General features: G+C 35.4%; 1 protein-coding gene across 4 annotated transcripts in view; it reads right to left on the bottom strand.

Moving 5' to 3' along the window:
• The window catches only part of LOC109035895 (probable phosphorylase b kinase regulatory subunit alpha), a 25,392-nt gene extending 11,288 nt beyond the window's left edge, over positions 1-14,104 (bottom strand). Inside the window, exons 1-16 of one of the 4 annotated variants that reach the window (XM_019049715.2) lie at positions 13,978-14,104; positions 13,315-13,420; positions 12,500-12,658; positions 11,888-12,104; positions 11,151-11,233; positions 10,559-10,750; positions 9,391-9,579; positions 8,725-8,877; positions 7,789-7,965; positions 6,712-6,925; positions 6,446-6,555; positions 3,914-4,061; positions 2,589-2,661; positions 2,083-2,174; positions 1,646-1,813; positions 1,219-1,369 (exon numbers count right to left, since the gene is read on the bottom strand). In XM_019049715.2, coding sequence (XP_018905260.2) covers positions 1,219-1,369; positions 1,646-1,813; positions 2,083-2,174; positions 2,589-2,661; positions 3,914-4,061; positions 6,446-6,555; positions 6,712-6,925; positions 7,789-7,965; positions 8,725-8,877; positions 9,391-9,579; positions 10,559-10,750; positions 11,151-11,233; positions 11,888-12,104; positions 12,500-12,658; positions 13,315-13,392 — 2,204 coding nt within the window. In that variant the 5' untranslated portion in view covers positions 13,393-13,420; positions 13,978-14,104. Of the gene's footprint in view, positions 1-1,218; positions 1,370-1,645; positions 1,814-2,082; positions 2,175-2,588; positions 2,662-3,913; positions 4,062-5,345; positions 5,494-6,445; positions 6,556-6,711; positions 6,926-7,788; positions 7,966-8,724; positions 8,878-9,390; positions 9,580-10,558; positions 10,751-11,150; positions 11,234-11,887; positions 12,105-12,499; positions 12,659-13,314; positions 13,421-13,798 lie in introns of all 4 variants that reach the window. The other 3 variants (XM_019049725.2, XM_019049733.2, XM_019049742.2) reach the window with 3 other exon arrangements.

Genomic DNA, 14,104 nt, shown 5'->3' with positions numbered 1-14,104 from the left:
GATCTAAAAAGCGCTGGGTTAGTCAACTGCCACTACAAAAATTAGGCTCATCTGCGCAGAGTCATAAGCAGGCACACAGTGCACCAGTAGGGGCCTGGAAGGTAATATGTATGAGCAATACATACAACTGCCTAAGAGGTGAGGAGGGGGGGCTGTGAGACGCCGTGCGAATTGACATAAAGTACGACTTTGATATCAGCTTTAGTGGGACTGACCATGAGGAACTGTTCATTCCAATGAGCCTGAATCTCTTGAAGGGACCATTTCCTCCCGTGTTCCATAATTTCCACCCCTTTATTATTTTTTTAAAAGGAGAAAAACATGTCATGATTATTTGAAATTTTCACAACTGAAAATTGTTTTCGTAATATTCTTCACAAAGAGAGGGAAAATCACTGAAGATTTCAAGCTTTGACGTTGAGGGGTTCTACATTTAAAAAATAAAGAATGACAGGAAGCCTGCAATGTTGCAAACCGAGATACATATGTAGTTCGGAAGTTGCACCATCAATATGGTCTTTTGAAGCTGAATCAAAATCTAAGAACTCTTTCACTCTTGGCCATTTCAAATTACCCACTCCTACCCTAATTAGCTTGAAAATATTCCGTTAGGTTATTTCTACAGATCACAGATACTAATTTTTAATACTATCAAAAAACACAACATCTGCCAATTGAGAGACTCTAATTGTATGAATGGGAAGAATTCAGACTTATGTGAAAAAAGAGGAAAAGAACGAAATATTGTCAAGCGAGCTTTTCACTTTTGACAGATTAGAAACAATCCTCAACAAACCTTGAAAATAGTTCCCCCAATGTGCATTGGAAGCATACTATTTTTTCGCAGTATACATGCTTCCCACCAATGGCGAATTTGCAATTTGGCAACACTGTTTTTCCTTCAATTAAATACATTGAAAATTTATTGGAATGGTATGTACGGAATGTATTGTATTGGTTTTTGGTAAAAGATAGGCTGCTTCACCTAGAATCGATTGTTCGACATAAATTTAAAGGGAGGAAAACAGTGTTGCCAACTTGTATGCTTCCCACTTTCCTTGGTTACTGTGATTTCATCAAACCACAATTTCAAAATTGAAAAGCTCCCAGACAATACACACATATTTAGACTGGTAAAGTCATTGCACCTTTAGGATGTTAATATATGCGAGCGGATGCAAAAAGGTAAAAAAACCACAAGAGGGATGCAACCGAAACCTCGGAGAACGGAGCTGTTTCCACAGTGGAGCAACATCCTCTGGTGATGGACTACGTGGAGGGAACAAAGGATGGAATACTTCGGGAGGTCCCAGTGCTTGAGGAGAGGGAGGCAGTTGTGTTGAAGACCTGCGACCATCTGTGCCTTCAGCTATAAAAAGAGAGAAAAAGTACAAAATCAGTCTATATCAATCTATCAGTGTCTTCTATAAGTCTCTCTTTTCGTTTTGTAAGATTTTAAAAGATGAATCCCACTACAAGTACTTCAAGCTGAGAGCATGATGAAATACTCATTCATTGTTTAAATCAATTTTCTTAAAAATATACTTCCTTATTCTTGACAAACTTCATGAAATGTGCATTCAGAATCTAAAATTGGTATAGGAAAAGCTAAAAACACAATAAAAAATAATGTAAGTCAACTTACAATCTGCAGCTATAATTGATCTGGTTTTCTTGATAGCGCCTTTCACAGACATTCTACGTTTTAAAGATTTTGAGTTCTGGGCAGCGCGACAATTGAGAAGAGATGACTTGCTACTCATGCATTTCAGAAGATGCTCTTCTAAATACTGCTCCACTTGTAGATTCAGTCCTGCTCAAAAGAAAACAATCAAGGTTAATAAGAAAAAAATAAATTAAAAAGTACGTAGGATAAGGTTAAATCGAATGATATTAATTTCATCAAAGAAACAAAGAAAAAAGAGCAAAGGAAGATTCAATTTTTGGAGAGGTTTTTATGAATAAAAATGCTTCAACGTTCACATGGTAAAAAAAAGAAGGATGATCCAAGAATTAGCAAATGAAGTTAGTTCACATATTATTGAAATAAAATTGAGAAATTAAAAATTAAACGAAACTCACTATCAGGCATGCCATCTTCTTGACTTCCAAGGAAGCTTAAATTTGTGATGCATGAGGTACTTAAGAAATCATTTAGGTTTCCCAGAGTTACCCTGCAGAAACGAAATAAAGATAAACACAAAAGAAAAATTAGATAAAAAAATTCAAGAGAGGAAAAGATGAATAAATAATTTCCTGGTGATTATTCAAAACAGTAAAATAAGACTTTCAAAATCTGAAGTAAAACTAGGAAAAACCTGGAATAAACCATAAAATGTAACACTTAAAAGTATTTTAACATTTTTAAGACATTTTAACGATATTATGCAAATGCAGTACACCATGGCTACCATTCATCTGTGGAATTTCGGACAAAATTTGTATCCAGCCAACAATCTTGTAGCCACAAAAAACATTCTGAATCAGATTACAGATTGACCATTCTCAGATAGTTTTTCTTGGTAAACTTAGGATGATTAACCAACCAATTAGGAAGTATTCAATTGATAATCAGATGTCTGATATACCTTGTTCCATTGATGTAACCGCTTTTCAATTTCTTCATAGTGGTGATCATGGCTAAAGGTATTTTTCCTTCGTCTGAAATAAATAATAATACAGCAAATAAACTAACTGCTTCTCAAAAAAAAAAGAAAATTAATTACTTTGATAGTACATGGAAATAAAACAATTTTGAAGGAATTAGTAGATTAGCACTTCCGAAAGGCTCAAAAACGTTTTCCTTGGAATGATATTATCTAGGAAAAGAGACTTAATATGACTGGAACCAAAATTCAGTAGGGGATATTTTTTAAGGACAGAAAAGGTGCTTCTAATTCAGATTTGTGAACCTTCCAAAATTTCACGTTTGCAAACAGAGCAACATCTTGAAAGATTAGAGATTTCAAATTCAAAAACCATTCAATACTAAGAGGAACTCAACAATGCTAATATGGCATCTCACAGAAAAAGCAAGAAGTAAAGTTTGGGATGAGTCTTACAGCGCCTGAGAATTAATTGTGACAGCTGATGTTGAAATATACTCACTATTATAATCTTCTGTAATTTCAATCTTGAGGTAAAGGCAAATATTTTACAAATAGAGCACTTTATCATTTTCAATTTCTAAGGCTTCTAGTGTATATTCGTCTGATAACTGTTCAAATGCAGTAACAAAAAATGATGCAGTGAAATGCGTTTAACATGCTGAGGAAGAAGAACGGATTTGAAGCAACACAAATGCACAAACCAAGGCTCCTTTTTCCATTTATGTGTGGATTTGGAGAGGTTGTAGGTTGCCTGGAAGGTTTATTTTTTCCTTTTTTCCTTTCTTTTCTTTAATAAGGCATTACAAAGAATAATATGTTCTAATGTTAACATTTACCTCCCCCTCCCAAAACACAAAAATTCTGGACATTATGTAATATTTTTGAGACTTCTGATCCTTAAAATTGTTGGTGCTTCACCTTGGACTTTCCTAGCATAGCAAAAATAGCTGATCAGAATGTGTGGCAGTACCTCATCAAGGGGATAAAATGGACCGCAGTTAGCAGAAAGGAACCAAGCCACATCAGCTATTGCTAAAGTTAACTGGGCAATTTAATTTTTTACAAGAGAACATTTTTGCAGATTCCTCTGAAAACTTTAAAGAATTTGCTTTGTACTATGCAGAAAATTCACTAAAATGTGCTCCAAAATCCGCACAACCGTTTTCATGTAAATAATTAAATTGCCCAAATGAATCTGGCAATAGCTGATGTGGTTTGGTTCGTTTCTGCTTAACATGGTTCAAATATAATCCAAATAAGACCAGTCGATCATGATAAGGAGAAAAAATAAAGGAGATAAGTACCTATGAAATTGCTAGAAGCTATGATGGTATATGTTGGTCTACCGAGCATTTGTTTCCAGTTCATGGTCAGAAAAGACAGATCCATCATGACATTATTCGCAAGAAGAGCTACATCATTCCCCATGTAATACTGTTCAAAATCTAGAGTCTACGCACACCACGCAAACAAATTCATGCTTGTAAAACCACAATGTAAAATACAAACCAAACTATGATACAAGAAGATGCATAAAAGGAAATATACAGAGGTATAATAGCAATATTTAAGACAGAAAAACAGAAAATGATACGGAACGAACCTAGAATAAATTGAAAAAGGAGTCGAACAGGGAAAAGGCTCCATTCCATTTCAAAATTCTACTCATTTGTTGTACATTCATTATTTTCAACATCAAATTCCCGATTAAAATTTTTGATGTGACAGTAAGTAACACAATCCATCATTTGAACTAATAATTTTAAATTCACAAGTTCTTTTATCTTTGTCTCATTGTTCCTAGTAAAAAAAAAAAAAGTTGACTTCCTACTTTGCAAGGCTCTGACCTCTCAAAGCGCAGGAGCTTAGATTGACTATATTTACAATTTTTTCCGTAGCTGTTGGCTCATTTACATTCATGGGAAAATTTTAGGAATTCCATGAATGCAAAGTCGTGGTTTGAAAATACGACGAACTTTGAGAGATGTATGGCTAAGAGCAGTGCTTACTCAAAACATTTCTTTCCTCTTTTTTACGAGAGACTTGGATTCTTCTTTTCAGCTTGAGGAGGGAAGAAAGGTCAGTCAGCGCCCGAAAATTGGCCAATTAAAAGGAGTTTCCCAGTTGGTAACTTCTGATTTAGGCCAATGTTTAATACATTACTCTTATGGGGGTAGGGGGAAATAATCAGTCCGAAGGAGGCCGTGATCCAGGTTTGAAACCTGATATGTTGATTCATGTCATTTTCTCTTTCTATCTTGCAGGTCAAATTGAGTTAAAGTTGCTGTTCATTTATAAAATATTCTCATTTCTTAATCTTCACTACAGAAATCTCAACATTTTTCTTCTCGCAAACAATATGACAGGACTCAAATGAGAGAAGATTCTTCTTCCTTCACTGTAAATAAATAAGCGTGTTAAGGGTCAGAGTCATAGTGACTAAACATTTCTTCACACCAGCAATAAATTACAAGGACAGTACTACTAAAACTTTGGAGATTATAAATTCCACCACCAACGCAGATGGAAAATAGATAATAATAAGCTCAAACAAAAGGTTTACTTATAGAGGAGATTTCAACACAAGCATGAAACTTTAAGCTTATGATTCATCTAGCAGTATACAAGCATTTTTCTATTCACTAACAAGATACAGAATTTCAAACACTATCTACTAGGGATCACTCAACTTGGGACTGAAACTCATGCTTTGAAAAAGTCAACTGAATTAAATACCTAGGTGACCATGTCGCAAAGCTATAACAGCGAGAGGACGACCTAGCATATTCTGCCAACTTGACTTCAGAAAGTTGATCTCGCTTTTGAAAATATCTATCATCAACTCGTTATCTGAAGCAATGTAGAACCTTGTTTGATCTGTTAACTGTACAAATTGTGAAACCATTCGAAATTAATCATTTGTTCATCCTCTCTCCTATTTTTTTTATTATTACCTGAGCAAGTTGGACAGTTTAAGATTTTGGATGGAATAGTTTAATACAGCAAGAGCAATATTGAAACTAACATACGATACATTTCTATGAGGTTACTCTAAAATTGAAGTGCAGAACTCTCATACATCATTAAAGACCTAGAAAATCTATTGATGTCAACAGCCAATTGAGTTACGCAACAGTTATACTTGAGGAAAAACAAAAGAATTTGTTGTACTCGGCTGTCAATTATTTATAAACGCGCTGTTCTTTGAATATTTGAGTGTTGTTCTATTCTAGATCAAATTTTTCTAGATATGAAATAAAAACGGTGGTACCGACAATTAATGGTTTCTTTTACCAGGTCACGTCCAAAAAAAAACAGCAAAGGAAGTAAAACTATTGAAGATTAGAGTTTACGGATGCTTTCAAAGTAAACCATTTGTCTAATTTTTAACTATAGAAGCAAAAAAAAAAAATTTTGGAGGTGTAAAATATCAGAATAATATTAAATACATCCACGGTGTAAGTCAGCAATCACATAACTCAGTTTGCAATGTCGCAGACTTCCTGTCATACTTTATTTTTTAAACGGAAAACTACTCAACCGCAATTCTTTAAAACTGCCGTGATTTTTCTTCTCTGTGGGAAGAAAATTCTGCATAAACTTCAAGGAATGATGTCAATTTGTTCTCCTTTAAAAAAATAACATAGAGGCGGAGATTTTCAGACACCGCAAACGAGATATGTGATTGTGGACTTACGCTGTTGATATTGTATAACAGGATGCTACTCATAGTGTTCAAAGTGTTTCTCTACTATAAAACTCCCATGGCAAGCTAACTGTACCTTATGGAAAGTCAAAAGTAATTTAAAGTTGATGAAAATACTGATGTCATTTACCTGCGGAGTGAACGCAAAAATTCTATCTTGCAGTGAGTAGAGTTTACTTGTACTTAAGATACCTACGTCACGAGACTTTCTCCCTGATAGACCCAGTTTCTCATTGCGACCTGGAAGAGAAAATAGACAGATTTGAGAGGTCATAAAGGATATTAGTGACTTGTAATGTTACTTTCAATTCAAAACACTAATGATTCAGGTTTACTCCAGATCAACAACCGAATAGATACACCGTTAGATACACAGTCTAATAGGAAAATATTTACCTAAATATGTGTAAAGATGACTAAGGACGCGTGCTGGTTGGACTTCAATTGGGGCAACTTCAGCTATTGTTTCAACGGCTATGTCATACGCAGCTAATTTATCCCGGATGTCATTATCTTCTGCTAGAATGACCACTTGGACCACAACATCAGGTTTCTTTTCGGAGCAAAGTCTTCTGTTCAATGGATCCAACTCTCCGACTGCCAGAAAACCCTGGTTCAAACCAAAACTAAAATAGAGGATCCTCAACAACTTTTTGTTTTATAATATAATAAAGGGAAAAGGGTGACTTTTGGACAATTAGATCCTTTAACCACTTTATAAATAGTTAACTTCTTGGGATTGGCCTGAGTATGGGGCATTCCCCAAAATGGCCATCATTGAATGTGAAGGCCAAATCTACTCTAAACTACTCAGCCTGATAAACTTTAATATCAACCCCTTAAGTTACCTTATCAATATTGAACCATCAGAGGTCACCTTTAAACTCCATCGACTGAAGGTGACATTTTCATGCGATATCAAGTATCTGGTTCTCATTGGTACATATTTACAAAATTTATTTTCAACCTCAGAGAGCTCTCTTTACATTAAATTGGACAGTATTTCGATGGTGAAATTACCAAATCACATACTTGGTTTTGAACGTTTCAGACTTCCTGCCATGCTTTATTTCTTAAATGGTAAACTACTCATCGTCAATCGACATTAATTCTGTGATTTTCATTCCCTGTAGAAAGAAAATTCTGAGAAAATTCAACGAATGATGTTGTTATTTTCACCTAAATAAGTAAAATGGGAGTGGAGATTTCCAAATCCCGCCAACGAGATACATGGTTTGGGAGTTTCACCATTGACTTAGCAAGGACAGTATTCTGCGAGTATTTGAGAGTAGACTTCATTAAGGAAGCAGAGAGGCATTCATATAGAAATGTAGGTAGGCTTTCTGCTTGAAATTATCATTGAAAATGAGCATCTATCAGCTGATGCTCAAGAGAGAAATTAACTCGGACACTTATTAACAACAAAATTTTTGACCACCCAGAACACCTGGTAGAAATATTAATTGGACTTACATCAAGAAGTAATTTCCCGATGATGAACAAAGACTGCGCCCATAAGAAAGGACACCTTCCCAGTCCTATGCGCATTTGAGAGCCAGGGTTTTCACATTCTGCATCAACTTTGTCTCCTGGGACAGCATATAATTCAGGTACTAGATAGATGCCATTCGCTTCATCTTTGACCAAAATCTAAAATTTTATGACAAACAAAAAAAATTACATAATATTCAAATCTTCGAACAAAAAGCCGTTTCTATCAAAATAAGCTCCTCTATTTTAAAAAAATAGCTCCCTAAAATATGGCCTAAATACTATAAATAAAAAATGGTAGAATAGTGCTGTCTGCACTTTTCTGGGGGGAGATCTAAGCAAGAATAATACAAAATTAGGATTAGAGTTACACTAACAGCCTACAGTCCGATTATCAATTCTTTCCGGTGTTTTTCTCATTTTGTCCTAGGAGTTGGGAACGCGGCGATGGGAAGTTGTCTCAAAGAAATTGAGATTTTTTCACAAACTCCTTGGCCATTACTGAGAAATCAGACTCTTTTTAAAGCTAAAGTATGCCGTACGTGTACTTTCTCACCGATTTGATTTTTCTCTGTCAGTTGAGCAGTTAATGGACGACCCTTGGAAATTGAGGGAGATCACCAAAGAGGTGTGACATCTTTCCAAGAAAGTTTCATCCTGATGATTAGGAAACCATGACTGAGGTCATTTTGGAGCAATCCCAACTTAAAAATGATGAATGACTTATAGGAGTGTAATGATGAAAATCACCATGGTTCTGGAGTCTGGCAACGGTTGCTCGCTTTAAAGGAGGAGGAAATTCTTTCAGACCCTTAAGAATTAGTCGTATTTAACTATTGTAGGCATGAAATTATCTGTTGTGAAATATTTAGGCACTAAATTTATCTAAAAACATTGAGAAGGACGTTGAGAAATCACCTGTTCCAGTTTTTCCAAATAATCCAAAGCTGTTTCTTTGTTTCCTTGAAAAATATAACTCAAGATCAAGTAACAAAAGAAGAGAGGCCATTCACATTCAATATTTTCGAACATTCGTAATTCGAGAGGATCATAATGTAAACGATTGGGGTCCTGCAATTGAAGAGATAGAAAAAAATTAAAGAGACTGTTGATTACAAAGAAATTGTTCAATATTAAGAGGTAAATTTTGCTCATTATTTGCAGAGCTGACGGTGAGTTGAATAAAAAAATGAGTCTAAATTAAAAGAATAAGAGGCAATTATTTCCACTAATTGCCACAAAAAGAACAAGCCGTGGAATTCATAATTTTTCTACAATGATTTTGAGAGTCGCCTAATTCTCACCTTGTGATGAAGAGAAATGAAGTCTCAGTAATTCGATGAAGAGATTGCCTTAATTTCAATTAAGTCGGTTCAATTTACTTGAAAAGTAAAAAGAAAAATCTGAAGACACAGCAAATCCAGTGGGGCTTTTGACTTAAAAAAAATTGCGAAGAATATAAAGAGAACAGAGGAAAAGATTCAAAAAGATGAGTCTGACTAACTCTTCCAAATTTTGACCCTGAATACTGTGAGTGGACGAAATTTGTATTTTCATGAGTATAGAGAGAGCAAGCATTTTTACCTCCCGAGGTGTCCTGTAACCATCACGTAGGAATCTTTTGCAGCCATACTTTCCTTCCAACTTTGTAATAATTGCACTTAGGGAGACGTCAATTAAATTGGGATCATCACAGGCAAAAGCAGGAAAACTAATGACAGCAAGTAGGCCACTGTCTAGCTCTTTGGAGCTTGATTCTCGAGGCAACATGGACTAAACAAAATCAAACAGATTTATTAGATAAATGAAACAGACTCTTAGATCCAAGATAAATTCTTTCATTCTTTCAAGACTCACTTGCAGCGAATAACATCACGCAGCAAGTGGAATCTTGCATTCATACTTATATACAGAGATAATCAAACATTTGTCTTGCTTTTCACTTTGTTTTCAAAATTCACGATTAGAGCAGTCCTGAAGACTGGGTTTCGTTTTATTCCCTAAAATTATAAATGGATGGCAATTTAAACTTAAAAAATGATGTTGTTTCAAGAAATGTCTACGCAAATAATATTACATACAGTTGACACGACAAAAGCTGGCGGGTGGAAGTGTGGTTAAAAAGTTGCATATTCAATCGATAGAAAGTCAATTACCTCTGTCAAGCCCAGATCCATTTACTGAATCAATATACCTGCATTTTAACCCTTAAGGTGATTCGTCAAGCTCAAGTAACGTGGTCGAACTGGCATGCGATATATTGCATCCATTAGGTCAAAAATGTAGGCAGATTTTGAATTTTTAGCAAAAAAAACGACAATAGCCCCTGCACATAAGCCTGAAAAATCATTCTAAACCCAAAAATCGGCAAAATTCAGAGAAATGAAAGCAGAATAGTTTATGGGAAAAAATCTCGCATTTGATACAGCTATTCTGCCTTCATTTCTCTGAATTTTGCCAATTTTTGGGTATGAAATGATTCTTTAGGCTCATGAGCAGGGGCTATCGTCCTTTGTTTTGCTAAAAATTCAAAATCTGCCAATATTTTTGACCTTCAAGATGCGATATATCGCATGCCAGTTCGACCACTTTTTTTGAGCTTGACGAATCACCTTAAGCAATGGATTGAACTGGTACTAGATTCAGCCCCTCATTCCCTAATTTTCGTTATGTCAACTGGGAGAATGTAAAATACCAATTAAACACAACTCCCCCCCCCCCAAAAAAAAAAAGCTTGTGATGCTGAATATACCTGCAAAACAGCTTGACACTTTTGTGCCTCATCAGCAAGGATATGAATTGTAGACGAGGGTCCACCTCTTGCGCCAAATAAATCCAACTCATTCATTGCTTCTAGTGCTGCTTTGGCCATTCCAATTGAGCTGGCATTCAGTTCTGGTAGACCATGGTTTGATTTGTCACCTCTTTCCCATATTCCATAGTCCTGGAGGCAGTGAAAAGGTTGAGGCGGTTCAAAATTAAGAGAAAAAGAGAATGCACTAGAATTGGCAGGATAAACCACCGGACCTGAACTGCCTACCTGTAATTTATTATACTTGTATTTCAAGAGAGATATGCCAACATATGAGTGCAGGCAAATGATACAGCTGTTTTTCACCTGATATTTACCTTTAATGGGCCGTTAAATATAATACATCCCACTGTGTAGTGTTCTGACAAATGATTCTGCTAATTTTGTTCATAAAAACATTTCAGTATCTAGATGAGTTCTGGTTTCCATTAGGAAGCCACATACTCTGCCTATTTTAGATTAATGGGATGAAAAGAAAAAAAATACCTAATCACACACAGAGAAAAATTTTGAATTGAGATCAAATACTCACCGGGGTACAGTATGCAGATTCGATGTAAAATACCAAATTTTGTATGAGAGCCACCTCATCCAAATTGAAAATAATTTGAAGACCTACATGAAAAAAAGAAGAAATAAATAAATTTTCAGAGAGAGGAAAAATTAGAATACATTAAGTTAATAATAATAAAACACAAATATGTGCATTATTCATGATTTTTGATCTACAATGTCCAAGTATTATACGCAAAGGCACGTACACGAGGTCTACAATTTTTCCCACCTGTTCATATAGTAATTGGGTGATTATTAACTTAAAGTATAAATCCTTAAAAAAAGAACAGACTCATCAGAAACAAATAGCAATTAACACCACAAAGAGAAAAGGGGGAGCAAAATCCAGTGCAAATTTACAAAATACTTTACAACATTACAACCTTATCAGCTGTAAAAGCCTGCAGTTAACTAAAAATTCATCTTCTGACATTGAATGTGCAGCAGAATAACCCATTGATTGATTCAATCATGTCTGATGAACCAATAAGAGCACAACCCATGTCATGATTATTTTTTTTTCTTCTTGAAGAAAAACGATTCGATTTAAAATTCTGAAAAATTTAAAGAACAAAAGACAAAGAAATAAGAGGGTAAAACTGTAAAATAGACTAAGATAAGTATAATTGAAAAAACACTAAAAAAGGATGGGTTAAGAATTAGAGGATAAAGTCACTAAGCAGTAACTCCAGGAATAAGAAAATTGAACTTTACCAGATGCTGTCATTTGAGCCAAGATTAAAAGGTAGAGGGAAATGGCGTCAATTTGAAGATGGCCCCATTCCCAGTCCGCAACAACAGACAGGCCAGTGACGGAACTGTATTTGGCATGTAAAGCATCTAGTGGATTCTGACTGGTTTTAAATTTCTCAATTTTGTCCTTCTGACGCATCATAGCCATCAGAAGCCCACGCATCAACTTGACACAGCTCTGGAAATTAAAAATTCACATCAGGATTATAAAATTTAGGAATGTGAGTGACTATGAGAGCAGTCTGCAGTAGAGTCTGGACGTACCAAATGTTTCTATTTTGGAATTTCACATGGAGACTCTTACATGTTACCAGATGTTTGACTTTAAAATTCATTAGTCATGTCATCTCATCTTAGTGACAACTCATTTAAGATGTTTCACAAAAACACCGGCCATACTGCGTAAGAGAGGGAAAAATTACTTAAACCAGAGCAACAGATAAAAGATGCCCTGTTGAATTTACAACTTTTTTGAGCTTCAAAATCTTTCTCCTCTTCTGTTCTAAAGAGTCTGGTAAAGCTATTGCCCATGATATAGATAGTTAAAAATAGTATTAAGCGAGTATAATTTACCTGCTCAAGTTCATAAATTCTTGCTCTATCTTCATCAGCATCTGCAATTTTTTTGTAAGCCATTGACAGGCCCCACACTGCCAGAATGGTGTAAACATTATCCCTTATCCAAGCATGATCATTTTCAGGGCTAGCAGGAAATAAGCCAGTGACTGGATTCTAAATTGGAAAACATAAATAGATATGATTAATGTAAGTTTGGTACTAACAAATTTAAATTACAAAGACAATTAATTCATAAAAGCAGGAAAATCCCTCTAGAAATTAAAAACTTGCGCTTCTTATTTCAACCTTCTGACACTGTTCAAAGCTGGCAATACTTGACACAGTGATGCGATCTGTAAATGACACACGGATACATTCCTCTCTCCTTATAGCAAAGCGGCGACAGGCTAAGATTTCTACTTACAGCAAAGATTTTGTCATGAAAAGCTTCGCTCAGCTAAAGTATGGTGGTTTGTGGACCAGACAATTCCACCTCTACCAGGAAATTATTGTTATGACAAGTGTGATCATAGAGAGAGTGTTGTAGTGGTAGTGATAGCAATAGTAGTATTAGTAGTAGTAGATGTAGTGAGCTGGGCTAACCAGTAAGGCACCCTCTAGAGGCCAACGCATAAACATCTCTGGCAATTAAGCACCATGCTTTGGTGTTCAATCGCATTACACATATAAACGGTGAAACTCTCAGACAACGTATCTCATTTGCGGCGTTTTAAAATCCCCGCTCCTATATGGTTTTTTCAGCGCATTGCTTGTTCATTGAGTGCTAGGAGAGGGTATTGAAATTGTATAATCTAATGAGATAAACTTACCTGATGATTTAAAATGATCTTGTGTACTATGCGTTGGTAGTAATCTAAATGAACACCTGAATTTGTCCTAGTTCTCATCTTGGAACCTCCAATTTAGCTTTGATTTCTGTAAAGATAAAATAAAAATTGAGGAGACTAAAAAGAACTGTGCAGGACTCATGAGGGCATATTTTTCCTGGAATTGGTGCAGACATGTCTTCAATGTGATAATTCATCAGGGATTTTCTTTGCAAAGGTATCAGTAGAAACGTACTACATCAGGGGCAGATTCTCTGTCAATACTGGCAAATTGAAAGGCCAGTAGACTGACATACAAGATTTTCTAGATGGATTCCCAAAACTGCATAACTAGAAAAACGAGCACCAAAGTTCACTTTCTGTGACTATTATAGTGTCAGTACTGAATGACAGAATAATGGTTAAAATAACCTAGACTCCTTTATGGCTCTCACTCAGAAATTATGGTTTAAATTCAATTACTTACGAGAGAGATTGACCGTGGAGCTTGATGAGAAAAATCATGAAATGTGAGGCATGGCAGCCTTCGTTCATAAATTGTTTCCGCCGAGCAATGAGATCATTGACGAAAAAAATGATCAAACTTGATTACAAAGACAGCTTAAGATTATCTGAAAAATAAAGGAGATTGTAAGAGGTACTCACTAAAAATAATTTTATACAAAGGAAACAAAAATTGCTAGAACCATGGCCAAGTAGCAAGTTCAAAGCAAACGGAGGTGTGAATTTGTGATAAAGGGCACGTTGTTGTTGTTTGTTGTTGTGAAGCAAA

Source organism: Bemisia tabaci, chromosome 4, assembly GCF_918797505.1.
Source record: "Bemisia tabaci chromosome 4, PGI_BMITA_v3".
In the NCBI taxonomy this organism is placed as follows: domain Eukaryota; kingdom Metazoa; phylum Arthropoda; class Insecta; order Hemiptera; family Aleyrodidae; genus Bemisia; species Bemisia tabaci.
The sequence above is the reverse complement of the archived record's forward strand: the minus strand, read 5'-3'. Positions and strand labels throughout refer to the sequence as shown.